Here is a 25,911-nt window from a genome sequence, read left to right as displayed (position 1 = left end):
TCAGAAAAAACCTTCTGATGAAGGGTCTAGGCCCGAAACGTCAGCCTCTCTGCTCCTATGATGCTGCTTGGCCTGCTGTGTTCATCCAGCCCTGCACCTTGTTGTCTAGTATGCTTCAGGATGTTGGTTGATACGCTGATGTCACCCAGGTGAAGGAGACTTTGGAAGGATTGTGGATGCCAGTTCAGTTTTGCCGAAGAGTGATGTTCCATTGCTGATTACAATATATCGGATTAGTTTACTCCAGAGGTCTATGCCAGTGTTTATGCTCACATGGGCCTCCTCGCACACAACTCCATCTCACTGCATTAGGATATTGTAGGATTTCAGAGTGTGGTCTCAGTACTTGCATGCTTATCCAGTGCCATTGAAGGTTGGGGCATTGGAAATGAGGGCAGGAATCCCAGAATTGGGTCTTTTTTGCCATTTTTCATTAGCTCTGCAGTCCGTCTGGCTCCATGTAATTCTGATCCGAAGTGTCAGTATAGTGCATTGCTGTGTCAGGTACAAGACAATTAGATGCAGAGTAAAGCCCCAATTAATATTAACAAAAGAGTCAGTTCTCATTTCAAAAGAACATTCTTAACATTGTCAGTGTTGTACATTTCTGTGTTGAATACTGGCCACTTTGTGATAATATGAGTGAGATTGCTAATTTGAAATAAACTGCATACCCATTGTCAGTAAGAACTGGATTTAGATTGTCCAAATTCATTTAAGCTAAGATTCATATAGCCAGTAGACAGAAGAAACTATCTATGCTAGATTGAATATCAATCCCAAAGGAGAAAGCTCAATCCTTAAATCTTGAACCTGAAATCACAAGAACATGAAATTATAGAAGGATGAATAGACCATGTGGCTCTTTGAGTCTGATCTGCCTTTCAATATGATCATGGCTGATCTCAGCTTTAATTCCACTTCTCTGACTATTCCTCAAATTTCTTCATTTTGTGATAAGCTTACTGTAGAAGATGGAATACTGCAAGAGTCAGGGAATTTTGAGGTACTGGGAAATGTAAATTAGTACTTAAAATGGTGGATATGAGGTCTGAATTCAATTGAGAATGAAGAAAAATGTAGGATTTGATTCCTGGATGGAACAAGAGAAGGAAAACTGATAAATTCTATAGAGTGACTATTAAATGGTTTTGTTTATGTTTCAGTGTTTAAGGACTGTGAGACTGTGTATATTGAAGAGAATGCTGAGCTACAATCAAAAATATCTGCAGATTCCAACTCCTTCTGAACATAATTGGATTGAAGATCACGCAGATGACTACTACCTGAAGGATCCGGATCAGAGGCTCGATGAGTTGCCCCAACCATTCAGAATGATTGATAAATTAATTGGACACATCATAGACAATGCTTGGGACAACATTGAGAAAAGAGAAGCAGAAAGAGAAGCTGAAAAATTAAAGATAAAACCACCTACTCATGAAACTTCAAAGGAAATTCAGGTCAGCAAATGTACTGTAACCCAACAAATACCACAATTCAATTCTATCTTCTGTAACCATTGGCTAGGTATAGTTTTGTGGCTGCACCATTTAACTCTTCAATGCCAGAAATGCAAATGTCATAACTTCTGTACTAGATTGACATTACAACACAAAATTAAGCCAATAGTTAATCAAGTCTACTTCTGTTTTTTTCTTCATGAGCCATACATCTCATTCTTCTTCTCCCCTTTTGATCTGTAATATTTGTTTTATTTTTGTTTCTTTTTCATGATGTGGCTGTACAGGACATTGGTTAGACCACTTTTGGAATACTGTGTGCAATTCTGGTCTCCCTACTAGAGGGAGGATGTTGTGAAACTGGAAAGGGTTCAGGAAAAATTTATAAGGATATTGCCAGGGTTGGAGACTTTGAGCTACAGGGAGACGCTGAATAGGCTGTGGCTATTTTCCCCGGATCGTTGGAGGCTGAGGTGTGACCTTATAGAGGTTTATAAAATCATGAGGGGCAAGGATAGGGTGAATAAACAAGGTCTTTTCCCTAGGGTGGGGAATAGGTATAAGGTGAGAGAAGAATGATTTAAAAGGGTTCTAAGGGGTGACTTTTTCACACAAAGGGTGGTGCATGTATGGAATGAGCTGCCAGAGGAAGTGGTGGCAGCTGGTACAATTGCAACATTAAAAAGGCATCTGGATGAGTCTATGAATAGGAAGGGTTTAGAAGGGTATGGGCCAAATGCTGGCAAATGGGATTAAATTTATTTACGATATCTTGTTGACATGGACGAGTTGGACTGAACGGTCTGTTTCCATTCTGTACATCATATTGATCTCTGACTCTATTTGCTAAAAGTCACTGGTTGTTGCTGAAGTATAGTGCCATGGGCACACACAGTCTTGCAGTATCTGACCTAGGGATCTGTCATGCTTGAGATAGATAAGAGATAGCTTTAATTATTGATATGACTTGTTGCACTCTGGAGATAATACCTGAACATTTTTGAAAGTTGAATTATATTTTGATTCATCAACGTGAAGAGATGTCATTGCTAGAGACACAGGCAGTAGGTGATTCCGTAGCTTTGAACCCTGCTTCTGATTTCTGTTCAGTAAACTTGAAAGCAGTTAAAATATCTTTGGTCAGAAAAATATTCAATGATGGCTAAGATTATGTTAATTCTATCTCCTTTTCAACAGCTTCCTGGCAATTTAAACTGTTTTGCAAACATTGTGGATGGAAACGATATCTTTGCTGGCATGTCTGAAGGTGTGGTGGTTCTGAACCAGGAGGATCACACTATTAGATCTGTTTGGAGGATGGAAGGTGTGGACATTGTTGCTCTTCAAGTAAGGCATGTTGGAGGCCAGCTGTACCTGCTTGCTGCTCTAGATGACATGGGTATTTACCTGAAAATATTTATTATTTAAAAGTTTATTTGCCTGAATTTCTCCTATTCTCTTTGCAAAGTCCTTTTTCATAAGAGTTGGGGTGTGCTCTTGTTCTCCTTGTTATTTTTATTGTATCTTTATTCCCTGAATATCTGCAGGTTGATTACTTGTGGCTTTTTCATATCTTCACTAAGGTCGTTCATAAACTGAGAATCCAGCACAGTTGGAAGTAAAAGAATGTCTACTTTCTAACCCTTGAGTCTTGTTACTCCTGTGAGATAATGTAGGAGATGTGTTCATCTCATCTCATGTGGAGAAGACCACAAATCCTGCAATCTTGGAATGGAAAATTACAATGCAAGTGATACCTGATTACTCCCCTTAAGTTCTTCTTCCACTTGTTGAATACATGCTACAACAGATCATAGTTATGCATTGTGGAGTAACTCTATATGCATTTCAAACCAGTAGCAGACATTGTTGAGGCCTGATGGCTCCAGACGCACCAACAGATCTGTCTAAATGTGTACTTTTTCTTCATGCTGTTTTCAACACGTCCCATCATACGAGTGACTGAGTACATTCTCTTTTCTTTATTCTTTTATGGGCAATGGGTGTCATTGTGTTATCAGCCAAGTCAATGGTAACACTGGAAAAGTCAAATCCCAAAGTGCAACCTGGCTTCACAGACTATAAGTTTTATTTTTCTTATTTGTTTATTTTCACTTCACATACTCACAAGATGGTGCCAGTGTACTTTTAACAAAAGAACATCAAAGTATATTGCACACAAGGGAAAAATATCTATTTTGCACAATTGAAGAACTATTTGAAATGATATAATTACAAATATCAGAATTAGAGATGAAAACCTTTAACGTTAACAACAGCCTAACAGATACTCAAAGCTCAGTGAAGGGTTGCCCAATCTTCTTTTTAATGTTCCTTGTTCTTTTGGCATGGCTGTAATTGGTTTCTAGAGCTTTCTTCTTGCTGACATCTAAACATTTTTAGAGAAAACACATGTGTGTTCCATATCCTGAGCTTCTCGTAATTTTCTACTTCCGGAGTTTCCTTTTAAGCTGCTCAGGACTCTAATTTCCTTTTTAGAGACTGCTAAATTAATAGCATCCTTTGTTCTGACTGAACCTACACACGCCCTAAAAGAAACATGCACATTGCCTTTCTAAATGAACTTGTTTCTGACTGTGTCTCCCAGTATCATTGAATACTTTCTTGCTAGGCAGCAACCCAATATTTTTCTCTCATTTACCCTTGTTACTCTTAAGTTTTCACCTCAATTGGTTTTGAAAACCTCATTTAAATGCATGTAAAGCTCCTGACAACCCATTCACAGAAGTCAAACTGAAACGAATGTCCTTTCATTTTTAACTCTCAATACAAATCAAACTTGAATTCTTCACTTAAGAATGTATGTTCTCAAACGATATTAATATATTACGAGCCACATCACAGCTGGAAAGATCAACATTTGTTACCATCCCTAACCATTTATGAATTAAGTGGTTGCTGGACCATTTGGAAGGCAGTTAAGAGTTAACGACAATGCTCTGGGTTTGGAGCTGTAGAGATGACCAGACTAGGTAAAAATGGTAAATTTCCTTCCCCAAAGGAAGGGCAATAGTGAACCAGATGGGATTTTACAGCAGTCAGTGATAGTTTCGTTGTCACTGTTAGCTTTTAATTCCAGATGTTTTATTTACTGAATTGAAATTCTACCAGCTGCTGTGATAGGATTTGAACGTATTACATAAGAACATAAGAAATAGGGGCAGGAGTAGGCCATCTGGCTCAAGGAGCCTGCTCAGCCATTCAGTAAGATCATGATCTTTCCCATAGGCTCAGGTCCACTTACCCGCCCACTCACTATAGCCCTTAATTCCTTTACTGTTCAAAAATCTGTCTATCTTTGCCTTAAAAACATTAAACATGGTAGCCTCAACAGTTTCTCTGAGCAGGGAATTCCACAGATTCATAACCCTTTGGAAAGAGGAAATTCCTCCTCAGCTCAGTCCTAAATCTGCCCCTTCTTGTTTTGAGGCTATGCCCCCTGGTTCTAGTTTCACCCGCCAGTGGAAACAACCTCCCTGTTTCTATCATATCTATTCCCTTCATTATTTTTCCCAAAGCATTAGCCAAGGCATTTGGATTACTGGTCGTGCGATGTTATCACTACATCATCTCCCACACAGGTTGAGTTCTCTCAAAGGTCACCTGTTTGCTACTGAAACAAAGCTGATAAAAGGAAACATAGAATGAAATTTTTGTATTTGTTCATGAAAACTGCAAAACCAGCATTATTCCCCATTAATAATTGCACTTGAGAAAATGAGCTGCCTTCTTGTATTGCTGCAACCCATATGGTTTACGTATGCCTACAGTGCTACAGTATGGAGGGAGTTCCAGGGCTTTGATGAAGAAGCTGTGATAAAGGCAGAATATTTTGAAAGAAAATATATTTTCTTACAGTATACATGTTTTCCTGTTTGCTGTGGCTGACCTGTATTCATGTTTTCATTGTAGATTTACGGTATTCGCAGGTTTTCTTTACGTGTTCATTTATAATGCATTATTAATACAGTATTATTCTAATATTATTAATTATAAGAAATTATTGGTGCTGTTATAAAGCAGACGATGACTCCCCACTCTGAGAACTAATACTGAAATATCCAAAGAGGAGCACCTCGCCCTATAATCTGTTAAAAAGAGTGTGAAAAGTAGTCTAACTTGCTCTTCAGCAAATTCTAGTGGTTAAATAAACCAAATCCCTGACACTCACTTTATAATCAACAAGTAACAATTTATTTATCTAACTCTAACAGTGAAAAAATTAACTAAATTATTAACAAACTGAATACATCCCTTCTAGCTACTGACTAGTACCGAATAAAACAAGATTCCAATTGCGTGCTGTCCCAATAAATATAGGTCCCACTTATATAAAATAAAATAATTTAAAAAAAGATTTAGTCTCTTGAAATTACAGCCAGATTAAGTGTCTTCTGGAATGCTCTGTGCCTTCTCCGTCGAATGTTCTGTCAGGAATATTAACTAGTTGTGCTGTAGGTACCTTTGATTTAGATAGTGCTTTTTCTAACACTTAGAGAAGACTGTGAGAGCTAGCGATTCTCTCTTGAGAGTTGAGAGCTGTTAACTCTAGCAGATGGCAGTTGACACTCTTGATTTTTCAACTGCCCTTTTCTTTTATACCCTTGATGACATATCAATATTTCTTACAAAAGGATTGGCTCTATGTTGTCAAAACCATCGGATTTAAATTTATATGTTTTTGGTATCTAAGTGCCTGATTCGAATTGATTGGCTAAAAACAAAATTGCTGCTTGACTTGCTAACAGTACAGCCTTTTGATACAAATGTTTAATCTGGGTGCTCTCTGTGCACCTGCAAACCCACAAGCTCCTTCCTACAGACATCCTTTTTGAATCTCTAAGATTAGAAAAAGCACATGATGTTTTAAAGGGACCATGCACTGCTATCCCCCCTAGCATTTACAAACACCAAATTCTAACTTCTTGCCTTCCAATCCACAACTACTCTACCAACTTCACAACAGTGCTTCACATCCACCACACAAATCCTTTTCTCTTCAAGAATGGGTTCATATACGTAGTGTCTGATAACCCTGTTTTCCTCTCCTTTTGTGTTTCAGGTGTTGCACGTCTTCTTTTTTCTTATGGAGATATTACTTCCTTGATAAAAGTCTTCAATGCATTTGTAAGTCATCTTCCAAGATACCAATTATGGAATTAGAGTGAGTCATAACAATCAGGAAAATATCAGGTTTGCTACTGATATGTGCCGAGTCATCTGAATTCAACTGAGGCAGTACAGGTTTGGTATCAATGCATCTGTGTTAGGAGGTGCTATCCTATGGCCCTTTCTGGTTGTATATATGAATGTTTCCTGAATGATGTCCTTCCACAGTCAGTACTCATTGATTAAAAAAGGCCAGGAAATCACAATGTACCAATGGGACTGCACCATGGGAAGGTATCTATACCTTCAAGACAGGATTGGTGATAGAATTAGTGAAATAAAAGGGGAGATTAATGGAATGCTAATAATTAATGTTTTGCATCGTGAGTTAACTTTGGGTGTTGCTTTTGCTCAACTGGACATTATTCATATATATAAGCATTCCTCTGACCACGTATCATAGTGTGTGCTACTTTGGATTGCCAGGTATGGAAGCATGGCCACTGCATTTGTCACCATCCCATAATTGCTTTTGAACTGAATGGTTTGCTAGGGCATTTCAGAGAGCAGTTAAGAGTGAACCACATTACTGTAGATCTGGAGTCACACTTGGTGCAGACCAAGTAAGGGCAGCACATTTTTTTTTTGTTGTAGGATGTCAGTGATTCTGATGAATTTTTATAGAATCATAGATTACAGAATGATACAGCTTGGAAACAGATCCTTCAGTTCCAACCAGTCCATGCCAAACATAATCCCAAACTAAACTATTCCCACCTGCCTGCTCCTGGCCTACATCCCTCCAAACCTTTGCTATTCATATATCTGTCCAAACATCTTTTAAACATTGTAATTGTACCCACATCCACCAATTCATCAGGACGTTCATTCCACACGTGAACCACCACCTGTGTAAAAAAATTTGCCTTTTATGTCATTTTTAGATCTCTCTCCTCTCACCTTAAAAATGTGTCCCCTCGTCTAGAAATTCTCAATCTTGGGGAAAAGACAACTACCATCAATCCTATCTATACCTCTCAATAGTTTATAAACTTCTATCAGATCACATTTCAACCTCCTATGTTCCAGTGAAAGACATCCCAGCCTATCCAGCCTTTCCTCATAACTCAAGCATTCCAGTACTGGCAATGTCCTGGCAAATCTCTTCTGAACCCTCTCCAGCTTGATAATATCCTTCCTATAACTGGGCAAACAGAAGTGGACACGGTATTCCAGAAGAGGCCTCACCAATGCCCTGTACAACCTCAACACCAACATCCCAACTCCTATACTCAAAGAACTGAGCAATGGAGGCAAGTGTGTTAAATGCCTTTTTAACCATCCAGTCTATATGGGACGCAAACTTTAAAGAATAATGTACCTACACCTGTAGGTCCCTCTGTTTTACAACACTACCCAAGGCTTTTCAGCTCATTGACCCATTTGATCAAGATCCTTCTGTAATCTTAGAAAACATTCTTCACTGTCTACAATGCCACCAATTTTGATGCCATCTGCAAACTTACAAACCATGCCTTCTATATTCTCATCCAAATCTTTTATATAAATGACAAACGAAAGAGTACCCAGAACTGATCCCTGTGGAACACCGCTGGTCACAGGCCTCCAGTCCAAAAAGCAACCCTCTTCAATTACTCTCTGTCTTCTGCTGCTAAGTCAATTATGGATCAAATTGACAAGCTCACCCTGAATCCCATGTGACCTAACTTTTCTAATTAGTCTACCATGCAGAACCTGGTCAAAGGCTTTAGTAAAATCCAAGTAAACAATGTCTACTGCTCTGCCATCATCAACTTTTTTGATAACTTCCTTAAAAAAACTCAATCAAGTTTGTGAGACACGATTTTCCTTGCACAAAACCAAAGATCAATTTTTGCCCCTCAAAATGTCCATAAATCCTATCTTTTATGATCACCTCCAATGATTTACCCACAACCGAAGTCAGACTCACAGGTCTATAGTTCCCTGGTTTCTACTTACAACCTTTCTTAAACAAAGGTACAACATTAGCCACTATCCAGTCATCAATCTATGATCTTTTAATTTTCACTGTACTGAGAATAGTTTTCAATTCCAGATTTTATTACTGAATTTAAATTCCACCATCTGCCGTGGTGGGATTTGATCCCATGCCTCAATGCTTGAACCTCTGAATTACTAGTCAAGTGATATTAGAACTACACTACCATCTCTTCCAAAAGATTGTAGAGATTATTTTAATTTTTAGTCAAGATTAATTAAAGATTAATTAATAGACAATTACTTTGGGTGACCCCATAGAAAAGCCTTATAAGCAGTTTTCATATGTTTTACTTGAACTGCCTACTAGCATCAAGGCTTCATATGCCAACGATGCAATTTGCACATTGTACCTGGGTCTTCTAAACAGTTAATCCATGGATTGCAAACAATTGTTAATATCATAGTCACCTTTATCGACATAAATTGTGTTGGGGAACCATCGGTAGGACCATGTGTCAGGATCCTCGGCTTGGAGGTGGGAGTGCACGTAATGAAAGTTTGCAGAATATCGTCTTACCAGAGTTGGCAATCCTACCTCAATCACAATTGTAAAGCTTATGATCCTTGTTCCCCACAAAGAAATGATATACTCCCTCAGCACTGGTCTAAACAATAGCCTCTTATTTCATAATGTTAAATTTCATCACCTTACAATTCCCAGGAAAAGCATAGGATATAATATGTGCATTGGATCAACTATCTGAGGATAACAGTCTAATTAAATGGCCTGAGGCCTGACTTTGATAGTGAACTCTCCTTCCTCTGTTTCCTTGTTGCTTGTTATTGCTTAAATGTTTTAATGTAACAAAACAGAAGAGAAATAAACAAGAATAGGGTATGTCTATCTTCCATTTGCATGAAAGAAAATAGATGCTTTCATTTTTTTAGGACAACGTAACTGAAAAAATCACTTGTAGTAAATTTGAGATATCGGAAGGTGGAGATTATGCTGCTTTGACTCTTGAAGGTAAAGCTTTCTCTAAATTCTTGAATGTTCCTAAATGTTTGCACGTTATATTAACTGATTATTCAACAGATTGTTCTTTGTGACCGCTTACTTAAGCATATTGACAATACTTCAAAATAATTCACTAATTTACTTCAGGAGCAGCAAAATCGTTACGGGAGAGGACATTACGCTCCTCCTTATATGTTTCCTCTAGTCATGCAAGAGATACATTAACAATCTCCTTAGCTGTGGGAGTAATATTCAAGTCTTGAGCAGACTTGGGCTTCATTGACTTAAGAGTTATTGATGTCAAATTCAACTTCAATGGTGGAGGTAGCTGACTGATTTTTGTTTTTCGACTTTAACGGAAAGGAATCTCAACAAGGGTCTTTGTAGCAAGTTGATCCAGTACTGCTTGTTTGGTAACCCCAAGGAAGATGAATTTATTGCCCCACTGAACAAGAACATGGAATGATAGAATGCTTCTACATCTTTTGTACCCACTCTCTGCAGTAAGCACTCCCAGATCAAGTACTGCCAGATCCATCAATAGATGAAAATTGTCATGGGAAGGAGAAAGGACAAACAGGCATTTGTATTTTCAATTTGACGTAAAATGCAACATTTATAACTCACCAAATTACTAGGTGGGTGGAAAGTGCACCATATATTAAATGTAATTTTGCAAAACAATTCTTGAGTTAAAGGTATTTAACTCGCTCACAGGCTGGGAGCTTTTCCATTCTGGAGTTTCTCTCTATTGTTGCCAAAGATTGTAGAGAAGGCTGATGTCCATGAGTATCATCTGAACTGTTTTTGCAGGGCTGAAGATGGGTGTCTTTTACATATGCATGTTTCATGGATGCAGGTACTCATATATATCTGCAGATAAGTTAATCAGGTCTAATTTTAGTGACCTAAGCCTACGAAACATGATGGATTAGGCCAGGTAGGAGCTGGTCTAAATTTTGTGCAGTACTTTGGTGAGATGGGGGTACCCTTATGGAGAGGTAGAGTATGCCTTTGGATATGGTCCAGAATACCTTTGAAAGATGTAAGCTTCACTTTTGATAGGTGCGTTTGGAAATGTTAAATGTAGATGTGAATCTGCCTAAAAAATACGTAGAGTTTTTACCAGTTAAGCTCATTGGAACAATCAACAAAGTTGTCAGAAGCAACTGTCAAAACTAATTGTCAAGTTGTCAAAACATTGAAAACACATGTTTTTTTCAATGTTTGAAAGATTGGTTGCTATTGCTTGCTATTTCACTGTTAGCATAAACCAAAGATTTTCAGTACTGGATTAGTGCTGGATGACTGATTTCATAACCCTCCATTATCACAGTGAGGTTTCAACCAGTTCATAGTTTGGTGGAATCTCCCTGTTTTTATAGATTCTTTGAAATGGCATAATTTATTCCAGAGTTTGTTATATAAGAGATTAAGAGACTTGAAATAAAACTTGATCTTTTAATAAGGGATTATTTGAACTAATGTAAAAACATTGGATTTTTTTCTGTGAATGAGTGTTTTGTTTTACATAAAGTCTACAATAGACATTTTGAACTTTGTTTTATTTCATCTTAGCATGGAGTTTGAGGTCTGATCATGAGTGTTATTGTGTGTATTGACACAGAAGGTGTGAGGGAAAAGTGTGGTGAGTGGGGCATTGGACTGGTGTAAATTCACATTAAATTTTCATTGAGGCTAATGAAAGAAATTGGGCTTGGGTGGAAGGCATAGATACGCATAGCGTTTATAAAGGACCATGGGGTTGGTTAAAAGAGCATAGGTTAGCAAATGGATTATAATGAGCCATTGGAGACTCAGTTTGAGGGACATATGTAAGAATGGAGGTTTTGAGGGGATATACAGAATAGAATAGAATAGAATAGAATAGAATATATGATCAATAGGAGGACATGAGGCAGCATGAGTTAGCACAGATGGGTCTTGGGGAGTATTCTGGGGACATATGGGGTGAGGGCTGCGAAGTTGTGTAGTGTTTTATTTCAAACTTGCAACACAATCCTGAAACTCCAAGACAGTCCTTCTACCCAGCTCATCTCTGCATTGAGCTCTTGTTTTGGAGTCACCGAGTCCAATTTCTAGGGAATCCAGCACCCTAGAATGAACATAGCACTTCCTCCCAAGTCGGGTGTGCAGACTGAGGAAATATATGCACTCAGAGCAAGAGAGAAAATTCAGGCCACAGTGTTTCACTTAATGAGAGAAAAAGTACGAAGTAAAGTATTTTTGATATGCCAGCCATAAGCACTCCTTCCTCAGGCCAGTTTGTCTTGTTCTGGTTCTATGGTGCTACTCAAAGTGGATAACTCTGGTTTCTCAGCCAACATTTTTTGGCAGAAAACAGCATCCCCAAAGCAGAGGGGATTGGGGTCCTCACGTGGGTAACTTTCATGAGGTCTCAAATTCAATATTAACATCTGTTATCTTCTTGATGTTCTCGCAATTAGCTGGGCAAATGTGGTATGTTGTCAACAGTAAGCAGAAATATCTGAATAATGCTATTCGCAATGAAATTCACCATTGTTGCAATTTCTGGTCCAATGATTGCTCTTCAATAAGTACATGAGATAATAAGCAATAGGAGTATTAGTATGCAATTCAGCCCCTGGTGTCTGCTCTGCCATTCAACAAGATCATGGTTAATCTGTCCCAGGCTTCAACTCCTTTTTCATGCCAACTCATCATAGCCTTCAATTCCTTGATATTTCAAAAGTCTATCCACTTCTTCTTAAATAGTTTCAGCAAGTTTGCCTTCATAACTCGCTGGGGTAGAGAATTATAAACATTCATGAGCATCCAGGAAATGGAATTCCTACACATCTCAGTTTTAAATTCGAATCATAGAATCATTACAATGTGGAAGCAGGCCATTCAGTCTACTGAGTATATGCTGACCCTCTGAAGAGCATCCCACCAGACCGCTCCCTACCCTACCCCCCTGCATTTCCCATAGCTAATCCATCTAACCTGCACATCCCTGGATACTATGGGCAATTTACCATGGCCAATCCATCTAATCTGCACATCTTTGGGCTGTGGGAGGAAACCCACAGAGACACGGGGAGAATGTGCAAACTTCACACAGACAGTCGCCCGAGGGTGGAATTGAACCTGGGCCCTGTGAGGCAGCAGTGCTAACCACTGAGCCACCTGAGTTCTGTGGAAGGGCCCAAAACGTTAACTCTGATTTCTCTTCACAGATGCTGCCAGACTTGCTGTGCTTTTCCAGCAACTTCTTTTTTGTCCCTAAGTATCTTGTATGTTTCAATAGGACCACCCCTCATTCTTCTAAGTTCTAATAAGTAAAGGCCAAATTTGTTAAGGGATTCTTGGTAAGTCAACTCTTTCATACCAGGAATTAGTCTCGTGACTCTTTTGAACTGCCTTCGATGCCAGTATATCTTTTCTTAAATACAAGGGAAATATGGCACGTAGTGCTTCAGGTACAGACTCAACAATACCCTATATAGTTTTAATAAAACTTTGCCATTTTTAAACTCCAAATCCCCTCACAATAAATGCCAAAGTTCCATTTGCCTTCTTAATTACTTCCTGCACCTGCATGCTATTTTTGTGTATGTCATGCACAGGAACACCTGCTGCACTTTTTCGGAATCTCTCTCTGTTTAAGTAATAGTCTGCCTTTTGATTCCTCCTACCAAACAGAATGACATTTCCAACATTAAAACCATCTGCCAAGTTTTTGCCCACTCATTTAGCCTACCCGTATCTCTTTGCAGATTCCATATGTTCTCATAACAACGTGGACTCCAACCCACTTTTGTAACAAAGTTAAACGCATTACATTCTGCTCCTCCTCCAAGTCATTAACATAGGTAGTAAATAATTGAGGTCCTAGGCCTGATTCTTGTGGCACTCTACTGGTTATATCTTTCCAACCTGAAAAAGATCCATTAATCCAGACATCCTGTCTCCTGTGTGTTAACCAATCCTTAATTCATACCAATATATTATCCATAGTACTGTGAGCTCCGATCTTGTGCAATAACCTTTTATATAGCACCTTAACGTATACATTTGGTAAATCCAAATACATTACATCTATCAGTTTCACCTTTATCAGCGTTGCTTGTTATATCCTCAAAGAATTCTAGCAAATTTGTCAAACATGATTTCCCTTTCACAAAACCTTGTTGATTGTGTGATTGCATTAAGCTTTTCTAAATGCCCTGCCATTTCATCTTTAATAATGGATTATAGCATTTTCTCAATTTTTTTCATCCTATGATCTGTAAGTCCTGATCTGTAAGTATGATCTGTCTGTACTACTCGCAAACAAAGCTTTTCACTGTACTTAGGTACATATGACAATGAATTAAATCATCTTCATCATCATGACAGATGTTAGCTAACTGGTCTATAGTTTCCTGCTTTCTGTCAATATTTCATTATATGCAAAGGATTTTGGGATTCTAGCAAAGAAGAAGTTCGTTGGTTCATTGTTGAGAAGTTAAGTGCAGACCAAAAGCAAACTAACCTAAACTACAAATCTCTGTGTGTAGCATCCTCATGTTCTCAGTGCCAACCTTTAAATAATGAAGCGTGGTCAAGTTATGCATACAAAGAAAACCAGCTGAACAGCTTTCAACTCCTCTGCCTCAGATGAATATGGGACATTTCTTGGGGCAAAACAGTGTCAAATAAAGAAGTACATTAGTGTGCAGGGGTCCCCAGCATGTTTGCCATTGAGTCAATGTGAATCCATTTATTGGGTCATAGGAGCAGAATGGATGTTGACGACATCCTCAAAGACATGTCCTATGGCAAGCTTTCTTTTGGCATGAAACTCACAATTCACCCATGTCTGTGACGCAAAGATGTCTGCAAGTAAAATCTCAAGTTGACCGGAATCAGGATCAGTGCATGGGACATTCATGTTGCTAACCTGGAGACAATGATTCAGTGAGGATGTGGTAAAAGCAGAGGATCAAAGAAATGACTGGATGACAGAGCAGAGAGCTCAGCTGGAGGAAAATCCATCCATTGATCTCAGGCTAACACAATTTATCTGTCTCAGCTGAGGAAGAGGTTATCACTCATGAATTGGTCCCATCAGGCACAAAGGTTGATATTTGATTTGATTTGAATTATTGTAGCCATATGTAGCTAAGTACAGTGCAAAGCTTTGTTTTGTGAGTATTACAGGCAGATCATAGCAAATGAGGACATACAGATCATGGGGTGCTTAGACAGAACAAGGCATACAAGGTTGCGGCTGCACATGAGGTTCACAAAGCCAGATCAACATTAGCAAGATCAACATTATTTGAAGTTAGAGAGGCCCATTCAGCAGTCTGATAACAACAGGGAAGATGCTGTTCTGATCTGTGTGTTTACACTTATGTATCTTCTGCCTGATGGAAGAGAGCATTTCTGATCTGAGAGGAACTTTGATGATGTTATCAGCCTTTCAATGGCAACAAGAAGTGTAAATGAAGTCCATGGATGGGGAGGTTGACTTGCATGATGGTCTGGGCTGTGCATACCACTCTCTGTAGTTTCTTATGGTCCTGGGCAGAGCAGTTGCTGTACTAGGCCATTATGCACCTGGACAGCTTGCTTTCTATGGTGCATCTGTAAAAGTTGTTGAGGGTCCTGATGGACATGCCGAATTTCCTAAGCTGCCTGAGGAAGAAGAGGCGTTGTTCTGCCTTCATTACCGTTGCATCTACGTGGGAGGTCCAGGATAGATTGTTGTTATTGTCACTCCAAGGCACTTGACACGCTTGACCCTCTCCAACTCAGTTCCATAGATGTAGATTGAGGCGTGCCGTCCTCCTTTCATCCTGAAGCCAATGATCAGTTCTTTAGTTTTGCCGACATTGAGAGAGAGGTTGTTATCATTGCACCATGACACCAAGCACTCTATCTCCTTCCTGTATTCTGACTCATATCTGTCCTACCACAGTGGTGTCATCAGCAAACGTATGAATGGCATTTGCATGGAATTTGGTTACATAGTCGTGGGTGTACAGGGAGTACAGTCGGGGGCTGAGAATGCATCCTTGCCAGTGTTGAGGATTATTGTGGAGGAGGTGGTGTTGTCTCTCTTCACTGATTGCGGTCTGTGGGTCGGGAAGCTGAGGATCCAGTTGCAGAGGATGGAGCCAAGACCTGGTCTCAGGATTTTGAGATTAGTCTGGAAGGGATTATGGTGTTGACTACAGCTCTGCCTTCAATGAGTAGGAGCCTTATGTAGGTGGCCTTTTTATCCGGATGTTCCAGGGATGAGTGTAGGGCTAGGGAAATGGCATCCACTGTGGACCTGTTATGGGAGTAGGCAAATTGCAGGGGATCGAGGCAGGCTTGGAGGCTAAAGTTTATGTGGGCCATGACCAGCCTGTCAAAGCACTTCATGATTATGGCAGTCAGAGCCACTGACGGTAGCCATTCAGGCATGTTACATGTCTTTTCTTTGGCACTGGGATGATGGTGTTCTTAGAGAGTCATAGAGCAAGGAAACAGACCCTTCGGTCCAATCAGTCCATGCCGAACATAATTCCAAACTAAACTAGTCCCACTTACTTGCTCCTGGCCCATATCCCTTCAAACCTTTCCTATTCATATAGTCCAAAAGTCTTTTAAACGTTGTAATTGTACCTGCATCCACTACTTCCTCAGGAAGTTCATTCCACACGCTAACCTCCCTAACTGTAAAAGATTTGCCTCTTATATTTTTTATAAATCTCTCTCATCTCCCTTTAAATTGTGCCCCCTAGTCTTGAAATCCCCCATCCCAGGGAAAAGACAACTACCATTAACTCTATCTGTATCTCTCATTATTTTATAAATTTCTATAAGGTTTCCACTCAACCTCCTATACACCAATGAAAAACATCCTAGCCTATCCAGCCTTGCTCTATAACTCAAACCTTCCATACCCGGCAACATCCTGGTAAATCTCTCCTGAACCCTCTCTAGCTTGATGATATCCTTCCTATAACTGGGTGACCAGAACTGGACACAGCATTCCAGAAGAGACCTCACCAATGTACTGTTAACCTCAACATGACTTCCCAACTCCTATGCTCAAAGGACTGAGCAATGAAGTTAAGCATGCCAAATGCCTTTTTAACCACCCTGTCTATATGTGACGCAAATTTCAAAGAATTATGTATCTGCACCCCTAGGTCCCTCTGTTCTATAACACTACCCAAGGCCCTGCCATTAATTGTATGAGCCCTAACCTTGTTTGTTGCATTAAAAAATGCAATACCTGGCATTTATCCAGATTGAACTCCATCTGCCACTTTTCAGCCCATTGACCCATTTGATCAAGATCTCGCTGTAATCCTAGAAAACCTTCTTCACTGTCTACTATGCCACCAGTTTTGGTGTAATTTACAAACTTACTAACCATGCCTTCTATATTCTTATCTAAATCATTTAAATAAATGACAAACAAAAGAGGATCCAGAACTAATCTCTGTGGAACACTGCTGGTCACAGGTCTCCAGTCCGAAAAGCAACCCTCCACTATTACTCTCTGAGTCTGACTGTTAAGCTAATTATGTATCCAATTGGCAAGCTCACCCTAATCTCATGTGACCTAACTTTACTAATTGGTCTACCATGCGGAACTTGTCAAAGGCTTTTCTAATATCTAAATAAACAACGTCTACTGCTCTGCTATCATCAACCTTTTTGATAGCTTCCTCAGAAAACTCAATCAAGTTTGTGAGACACAATTTTCTCTTGCACAAAACCGTGCTGACTATCCCCTAATCAATTTTTGCCTCTCTAAATGTCCATAAATCTTATATTTTATAATCACCTCCAACAATCTACACATAACCAAAGTCAGACTCACAGATCTAAAGTTCCCTGGTTTCTCCTTACAACCTTTCTTAAACAAAGGTACAACATTAGCCACCCTCCAGTCATCAGGCACCTCACCCATAGTTATAGATGATGAAAATATTTCTGCAAAGGGTCTCATAATTTCCTCCCTTACTTCCCACAACGTTCTGGGATACATAAGATCAGGTCCCAGAGATTTATTCATTTTTGTTTTTTCTAAGACATCCCGAACTTCCTCTTCTGTGATGTGAACTGTTTTTAAAACAACAAAGTTTATTTCTCTGCATTCTCTAGACTCTATTTCTTTCTCCACAGGAAAAACTGATGCAAAATACTCATTTAGTATCTCTCCTATCTCCTAGGGTTCAACACAAAGACTGCCTCCTTGAACTTTAAGAGGCCCTACCCTCTTTCTAGTTACCCTCTTGCTCTTAATATATTTGTAGAATCTCTTTGGATTATCTTTAACGTTATTTGTCAATGCTATCTCATATTCCCTCTTTGCTTTCCTGATTTCTCTCTTAGGAATGCCCCTACACACTTTATATTGATTAAGAGATTCAATTGAACCAAGTTGTCTAGATCTAAAATAAGATTCTCTTTTTATTCTCGACTAGAACCTCAATATCTTTATTCATCCATTGTGCCTTAATCTTACCAGCCTTACCCTTCAGTCTAACAGGAACAAAATGCCTCTGAACTCCTTTCATCACACTCTTGAATGCCTCCTACTTTTCAGATGCCTTTTTACCTACAAACAGTCTACCCAATCAATTTTTGAAAGTTCTTGTTTCATACCATTAAAATTTGCCTTACTCCATTTAAAAACTTTAACTTTTATTCAAGGCTTATACTTTTTCATAACCATTTTGAAACTAACAGAATCATAATTGCTAGACCCAAAGTGTTCCCCCACTTATACTTCAGTCACCTGCCCTGCCTTATTGCCCAAAAGAAGATCTAGTTTTGCTCTTTCTCTACTAGGAGCATCCACATATTGATAAATAAAATTTTCTTGTACATGTTTGACAAATTTTTCACCATTCAAACCTCTAACACTACGGTAGATTTTGGAAAATTAAAATCCCCCACTATTACAACCTTATTATGCTTACATATATCTGACATCTCCCTACATATTTGTTTCTCAATTTCCCTTTTACCATTGGGGAGTCAATAGTACAATCCCATCAATGTAATCTTTCCTTTCTTATTTGTAATTTCTACTGATATATTTTCACTGGACAACTTTTCAGAAATATCTTCTCTAGTTGCAGCAATAACGTATTCCTTAATCAAAAATGCCACCCCGCCTCCTTTCTTGCCTCCTTTTCTATCCTTCCCATAGCATCTAAAACTGGGAACATTGAGCTGCCAGTCCTGTCCATCTCTCAGCCAAGTGTCTGTAATAGCTATGACATCCCAGTCTCATGTTCTTAAACAGGCCCTGAGTTCATCAGCCTTATCTGTAAGATCCCTTGCATTGAAATAAATGCAGTTTAGTTCTTCAGAGTTACTACATACTCTGACTCTCTCTTGTCTTTCTTTTCTAATTGACATGCTCTCCTCACATTCAGAACCTTCCCCATCAATCTTTCGGCTTACACTGCTACTTAGAATTCCTCCACTCACCCTCTCTACATCAGGATAAAGCCTCACTTAATGCAATGAGCAAATCTCCCTGCGAAGATATTGGTCCCTTTCCAGTTTAAGTTAGATCCATCCTTTTTGAACAGGTCTTTCTATTCCAAAATATATTCCAATTGTCCAAAAACCTGAATTTCTGAACAATACACCAGCTCTTTAGCCATTGATTTATCTCCTTTAATGTTTTGTTCCTTCCCTCGTTTCAATTTGGCATTGGGAGTAAACCAGAAATTACTACTTTCAAGGTTCTATTTTTTAATCTTCTACCTAACCTCTTAAATTCACTCTGTATTGTTTTAATCTTTTCCCTAAAAATGTCATTCTGACCAATGTGTACAATAATTTCTGGCTTCTCAATCTCACCTTCAACAATATGCTTGAAACGTTTAGAGACATCCTTAATCCTAGCACCAGGAAAGCAACAAACCATCCTAAGTTTATGCTAACTGCCACAGAATCTCCTGTCTATGCCTCTGACAAGAGTGTCCCCTATAACTATTTATATTAAATCTTGTCAAACGCTGCCTAACATAAGAATCATTCCAAGTGTCCAATAACTGACTGGCCCTTCCATTTTCCTCAGAGAGACTATCCCCTTCACCTGTTCCAAAAACTGAATATATATTTGATAGAGGAATAGCCACTGGAGACTTTTGAACTGCCTTCTTACTTTTCTGACAGTCACCCATCTATCTGACTGATCCTGCATGTAATAATTTTTCTAAATCTACTAGTCATCTCACTCCGTAACTCATATTTGCCCTTAGTAACATTAAGCCTAAAAAAAAGTTTCAATAACACCTTATGTATAAAATAACTACCTTTCATTACCTCCAGAAAATAATACTAAAATGGAAAAAAATGAAAGTATATATATCGAACATATATAAATTAAGTAAAATCAACCACTTAGTTGATTAACTGAATAAAAAAATGACTCCTCTTCAATAAATTCCTCGAAGAAAAAAACTTCTCCAGAGCTGACCACATGTAGGGCTCCCTGATACGAAAACACAACTCCTTATTAAAAAAAACTGCTTGGTATTTTGAAAAAAGACCTTTGCAATGTAAAATAAACCCTCTTAAAAACCTTTGCAATGTGAAAAAAACCCTCTAAAACATACATAGACTTTTTTTTAACTTCTGAATTTAGAATAAAATAAAATCCTTAGTGGGGACTTCAGATTGCAGCAAGCAGATGTTGAAGATGTCAGTGAATGTATCCACCAGCTGGTCTGCACAGGATCTAAGTGCACAGCCGGGAACTCCATCTGGGCCCATTGCTTTCCTCAGGTTTACTCTCAGGAAGACCAATCTGATGTCTGCAGTGGTGACGGAGGGAACAGGTGTATCAGGGCATGTCAGGGCAGGTGATACTGCGCTGCTAGCATTCTGCTCGAACCAAGCATAGAAAACATTGTGCACATCAGGGAGAGATGTGTTTTTGTTGGCTATCTTGCTCTGTTTCATTTTGTATTCCGTTATGTTGGGTAGGCCTTGCCACGGGCAACAGGTGTCTGTACGGTTGGTTTGGGCACTAACTTGGTCTGGTACTACCTCTTGAACTCCCTGATGGCCTTGCGGAGGTCATAGCTGGAATTTCTGTATAGGTCTGGGTCATCCACTTGAATGCCGCACGCTTGGTCTTCCGTAGACAATGGATTTCCCGGTTCATCCAAGGTTTCTGGTTGGAGAACACACAGATTGACTTCTTTGGCATGCAGTCTTCTAAGCACTAGCTAATGAAGTCTGCGGCGTTGGTGGCGCACTCATCTAGGTTTTCCGCTGAGTTCTTAAATATGGTCCAGTTCACTGATTCCAAGCAGTTCTGGAGAAGCTCTTCCACTGCCTCAGGCCAGCATTGTACTACTTTCTTTGAAAGATCCTCCCATTTCAACTTCTGCTTGTAAACTGGGAGGAGGAACACAGTTTTGTGATCTGATTTTCCACAGTGCGGATGGGGCATGGAGAGGTAGGCGTCTTTGATGGTTGTGTAGCAGTGGTCAAGAATGTTCGGTCCTCTGGTGGGGCAGGAGGTGAGTTGGTTGTATTTTGGCAGCACTCTCTTGAGTTTGGCATGGTTGAAGTTGCTGGCCATGATAAATAAGGTTTTGGGAGATTTCATCTCCAGAGCATGGTATAAATTTCATCCAGAGCATTCTTCATTTTCGCCCATGGTGGTATGTAGATTGCTGTCAGGATGGCGGAAGTGAACTCGCATGGCAGGTAGTAGGAACGGCATTTCACTATCAGGTATTCTAGGGGAGCAATGGCTCGCCAGGATCGCCATGTCTGAGCACCAGGAGGTGTTGATTAGGAGGCACATCCCTCTGCCCTTTGCCTTAGCCGAGGACGCTGTGTGGTCCGTGCAACGTATGGGGAACCCTTCAGCTTGCAAGGTACAGTACATTAGTGATATACACCTGGGTGCAGTCCATTGTCTCCCAAAATGGACAGATGCCATCAATGCCTGTGTTGAGAGATGTGACTGAATGTTACTTCAATGCAATGTTTCTTTTACGTCACTTCCAAAAACAAATTGATCATTTTTGAATAAATGATGAACAATCAAATTGATATTACACTTAAGATGGTGTCTCAAGATTATTTTCATGGAAGGTAGCATATATTGATAAGTTTGCTTTATTGGTATAGGAATTACCATTGAATAGTTGTGTTTAACCATAGGTTTTGGAACAGCCAGTTGGCTTTGATAAATTATGTATTTAACAGATCCTACTGGAAAGTTCTATATACAATATATGAATATTGGTCGTTATGAATATAACACAGTAATGCTGTAAAATATACAAGTATTTGATATAATGTACTTCTCTTAAGGGCTTCTCGCAAGGCCACAGATGTATAACGTATTCACTTTTCCTGACATCAGAAAAAAATCCCTTTGAGTAATACTGACATCCACTTGAACAGACAAACAGCATCTGAGTTTAACATCTCATCTGACAAGGCAGTGCTCCTTTTGTATTGTCGTAGCTGCTTTTACCGTATTACATTGCTAGTCTTATTGCCTTCTCATTTATTTCCTAGCTTCAATTCATGTTTTCTCCTCTAGGAAAGGGTGAAACCTGGCTGGAGGTGCATCGACTGCAGAAGGATAATTGGGCTCAAGAACTGGATCAGTTTGAAAAGCTCATGACACTTAATGAGCAAACAGGAGTATGTGAGAAGATGACCAACATTCCATTGTTTACGTTTAGGCTGTTCACAAATTAAAAACCTAAAGTAGACATATTGATCAGTATTTGAAAGGAAAAGGGATTTTAGCATTTCAGCTTCAAACTCTTTATCAGATGAATTCATACTTAACCAGTTGATTCTCTTTTCAGACCTGCTGTCCAATTCCAGGATTTTGTGTTCTTTTTCCCTTCTGTCCTGAGGCCATTGAGCTCTCGCTGAAGTCCCAAAGAAGAGTCATATTGGACTTGAAATAAAAACTCTGTTTCTCTCTCCATAGTTGTTGCCGATCTACTGCGCTTTTCTAGCACTTTCTGTTTTTACTTTTCATCTCTAGTATCTTTCGTATTTTACTTTCATTATATGAATCATTAAATGTTATTACACTAATATATGGCCGTGGTATAGTTCCGTGGGAGCTAATCATCCTACATTACCTCACTCAGGATTAACTTAGGATGAGTGAAAGAAGAAGGGCAAGGAACGCATGCACAAAATCATTTGGTGAGATAGTAAACATTGCAGAAATGAAGATTCAAATATGCTTTGTGTGAAGGTACTGAAATGCAATCTTGGTTGTTCAATCGATATGGGGTGCCAAGCCAGTTAGATTTGACCAAGGTGCCAAGATTGCAAAGTGCAGAAGAATTAGACATAGGACCATGCTATCTATACTTTTGGCTGCAGGTTGATCTGTAACTAAGTGGGTGGCAAATAAAATGATTATATATTCCCTCCAAAAAAAAAATATATTTTGCCTTTCAATAGTTTTGTGTATTGTGAATTAATTGCAGAAAAGCTTTTGTAGAAATAACAAAGCCCAAATGTTGGGGATCTGCACTAAAACAATAGAAATGAACAGGAGGTCATTCAACATTTCTGAAAAGAAAGATTGGTTAATATTTCCATTGAGACCTTTCATCAGAACTGAATTCTGATGTCAGAGTTATCTGTGTGATTTTATTGAGTTTATGAAGTGCACAGTTAATTATTTTACGAGCTGCATGAATGTTAAGGTTATGTATTATTGATATAAAAGTCTTACCAACACACAACCACAATATGGTGAAGTTTTTTTTATTGTTTTGACTCCCACAAAGTCAATTAATGTGGAACAATGGTAACTGCATATCTGTTAAAATTACTGTGACATAAGAATTTTGGCAGTTCACAGCTATTAGTACTGCAAATCTGATAATTTCAGGATGAGAAGAAGGATATTTAGTTGTGATAATTGTCAATCACATATATCACTTTATTAAACATAACATCCTGTTCAGCAGAATTCAGTGTCAACAATCTTGCAATTGCACTATGGGATACTAATGTGCATATCTTTGACGTGTTTATCTGAAAGTAGTCTTTCTGATGCTTGAAGTGTGATCCTATTTAAAATGCACGGGCAAATAATAAAGTTTTGCACATCTTAGTGTCAGGGCAAAAACAGACTGTTGCACTGAACCAAGTTGACCTTTCTAGCTAACTGGGACATTACAGCCATTTATTTTACAAGGTTACCCCATCAGAGTAAGAAAGCAAATTTCAGCTCTATTAGTGGTTCCGAAACTTCTCAAAGGAGGCAGCTTTTCTGGGTGGCTGTGATCATTGGAAATTGCTAACTTTAGGTCAAAGACAAACATTCATTGCTAGTGATCGTAAGGAGTGCTATTATTCCACATTGCAGACCAGATCAGTAAAGACCAAGGTTTAACATGGCACACTGATGAATTTGAAGGATCAACCTTGCATTCTTGGCTGCTCCATCATTTTTACTCTATCCAGAAGAGGGGGTCTTTAGTTTAATGCTCAGTGTAATTAGCGTGTAGATTTCAGATGCAACAAATGAATCTGAAAAGCAGGATGAGGAAAAGGCATTTCAACTCTGTAAACTGTGTGTTTCACATTCAATGCCCCTTCCTCACCCTGGATGAGCAATATTTTTTTTTTGAAATGATAAACCATTCACATTAATTTAGTTCCATAAGAGGAATGGCCTTTAACATGTTTAATCTTTTTGGAGTTAGAATAGAGGAGGGAGCTAAACCATCACTGTGTGACATGTGTGCTCCTACATGTTGCTGTAGATGTTACCATTTCCAATTATTAGCCAGAGAACAAAATAGAACAAAGAACTGTGGATGCTGGAGAGCTAAAACAAAAACAGAAACTCAGAGAAACTCAGGCCTGGCGGCATCATTAGCCAGAGATATTTTACCAGTTCCTTGCACACTACAGCTATTAATTTGTTTTTGTGTATGTATATTTTAGGTACATAACCAAAACTATTCCATATTAATATTCATCGTGTAAGTACTCTAGGATTGTTTAGTTTGCACTTTCCAATTTAAAGTGTGAAAAGTTCACAATGTTAAATTAGATTACATCCACATAGTTAACCCTAAATGAAAATTGTTTTAAAATTTGTTCTGGTTGATGTGTTTACTGCTCTTTAAATTTGCTATACACTTTAGTTTATTTCTAATGAATAAAAAAAAATTATTCCTTCCTATTGATATTAGGTTTACTGATATCAAATTCTTAGCTATGTAGAGGGTGGTGATGTGAAGCAATGCAATGGACCACTAACTTTACAACTTGAACATCTCAGAAGATCCAAGATTAATTCTGTCAGTATGCAGCAAGCAGTATGCAAAACTCCTAAGGCAATATGCAGTACTCCGAAGGCAATAAAACCAACTGCTTAGCTGCTTCTAAGAAAGCTGTACTCCCATTTCGCCCCAACTGAATTGCATTCCTTCACAATACTATTTGTTCGGAAACATATCTTATGTTTTATACTTATTCTACCATGAATCATACTTGCAACAAATAGATCACACAAAATTGAAAAGATCCTCGTCTGACTTAATTTGTATAACACCTGATCCTCTCTTTTAGAAACGTTCCTTGCAGACAAGCTCTGTGCCTGTTTCGCAGACCCAGCAAGAACCCACACTTGCTAATAAGGTGAATGATTCATAAATCTCCTTTAATCATGTTGGTTGAGGGAGAAATGTTGGCTGCAATATGAAGAGAACTCTGAACTACACTTCCCTGCTCCTATTGGCATGGAATCTGAGATCTTTGGCAATCATCTAAAAAGCACACTGAATTTTAGTTGAACATCTCATACCAAGAGCCACTCATCCAACCAGATTCCACTTCCTCAGTACTGCACAGATACTTAGGCTATACAAATGAAATACGTGGTTGCAGGTCTTGAACCCATAATTTTCAGGGAGCAGATCAAAGTACGAGCAATGGAGCCAAACTGATGCATAATATGGACAGTTTGAATTTATTACATTAATTCAAAGGTGTCTTCCTACTCTCCTAAAGCTGGTTAGCAGAACCCATTGTCCATTAGTTAATACATAAAAACTGGTCTCTTTTGGCATTGCTTACTGGTTCTTTACAACCTCGGTCATAGGTTGCATTCATTATTTGCTAGCCTAGCTTCCTCCTTGAAATGAGAATGTTGCTGACAAGACCAGTATTTATTTCTCATCCTTAATTCCCTTAAGAAGTTGGCAGTGATTTGCCTTCTTAAACTGGCTTCAGACCATGTGAGCTGAGAGAATTGGCCTCCAACAGTCACAACCATCTTCCTTTGATCTAGGTAAGACTCAA

General features: G+C 38.9%; 1 protein-coding gene across 4 annotated transcripts in view; it reads left to right on the top strand.

The window, feature by feature from the left end:
• The window catches only part of wdr93 (WD repeat domain 93), a 46,841-nt gene that overhangs the window by 776 nt on the left and 20,154 nt on the right, over positions 1–25,911 (top strand). For all 4 annotated transcript variants that reach the window (XM_048615877.1, XM_048615878.1, XM_048615876.1 and 1 more), the window contains exons 2-7: positions 1,167–1,463; positions 2,661–2,862; positions 6,547–6,611; positions 9,525–9,603; positions 22,160–22,263; positions 25,180–25,248. In XM_048615877.1, coding sequence (XP_048471834.1) covers positions 1,203–1,463; positions 2,661–2,862; positions 6,547–6,611; positions 9,525–9,603; positions 22,160–22,263; positions 25,180–25,248 — 780 coding nt within the window. In that variant the 5' untranslated portion in view covers positions 1,167–1,202. The remainder of the gene's footprint in view (positions 1–1,166; positions 1,464–2,660; positions 2,863–6,546; positions 6,612–9,524; positions 9,604–22,159; positions 22,264–25,179; positions 25,249–25,911) is intronic.

The sequence above is a fragment of the Rhincodon typus genome, chromosome 33, assembly GCF_021869965.1.
Source record: "Rhincodon typus isolate 14 chromosome 33, sRhiTyp1.1, whole genome shotgun sequence".
NCBI classification, from domain to species: domain Eukaryota; kingdom Metazoa; phylum Chordata; class Chondrichthyes; order Orectolobiformes; family Rhincodontidae; genus Rhincodon; species Rhincodon typus.
This window is presented reverse-complemented; position numbering and strand designations above follow the sequence as displayed.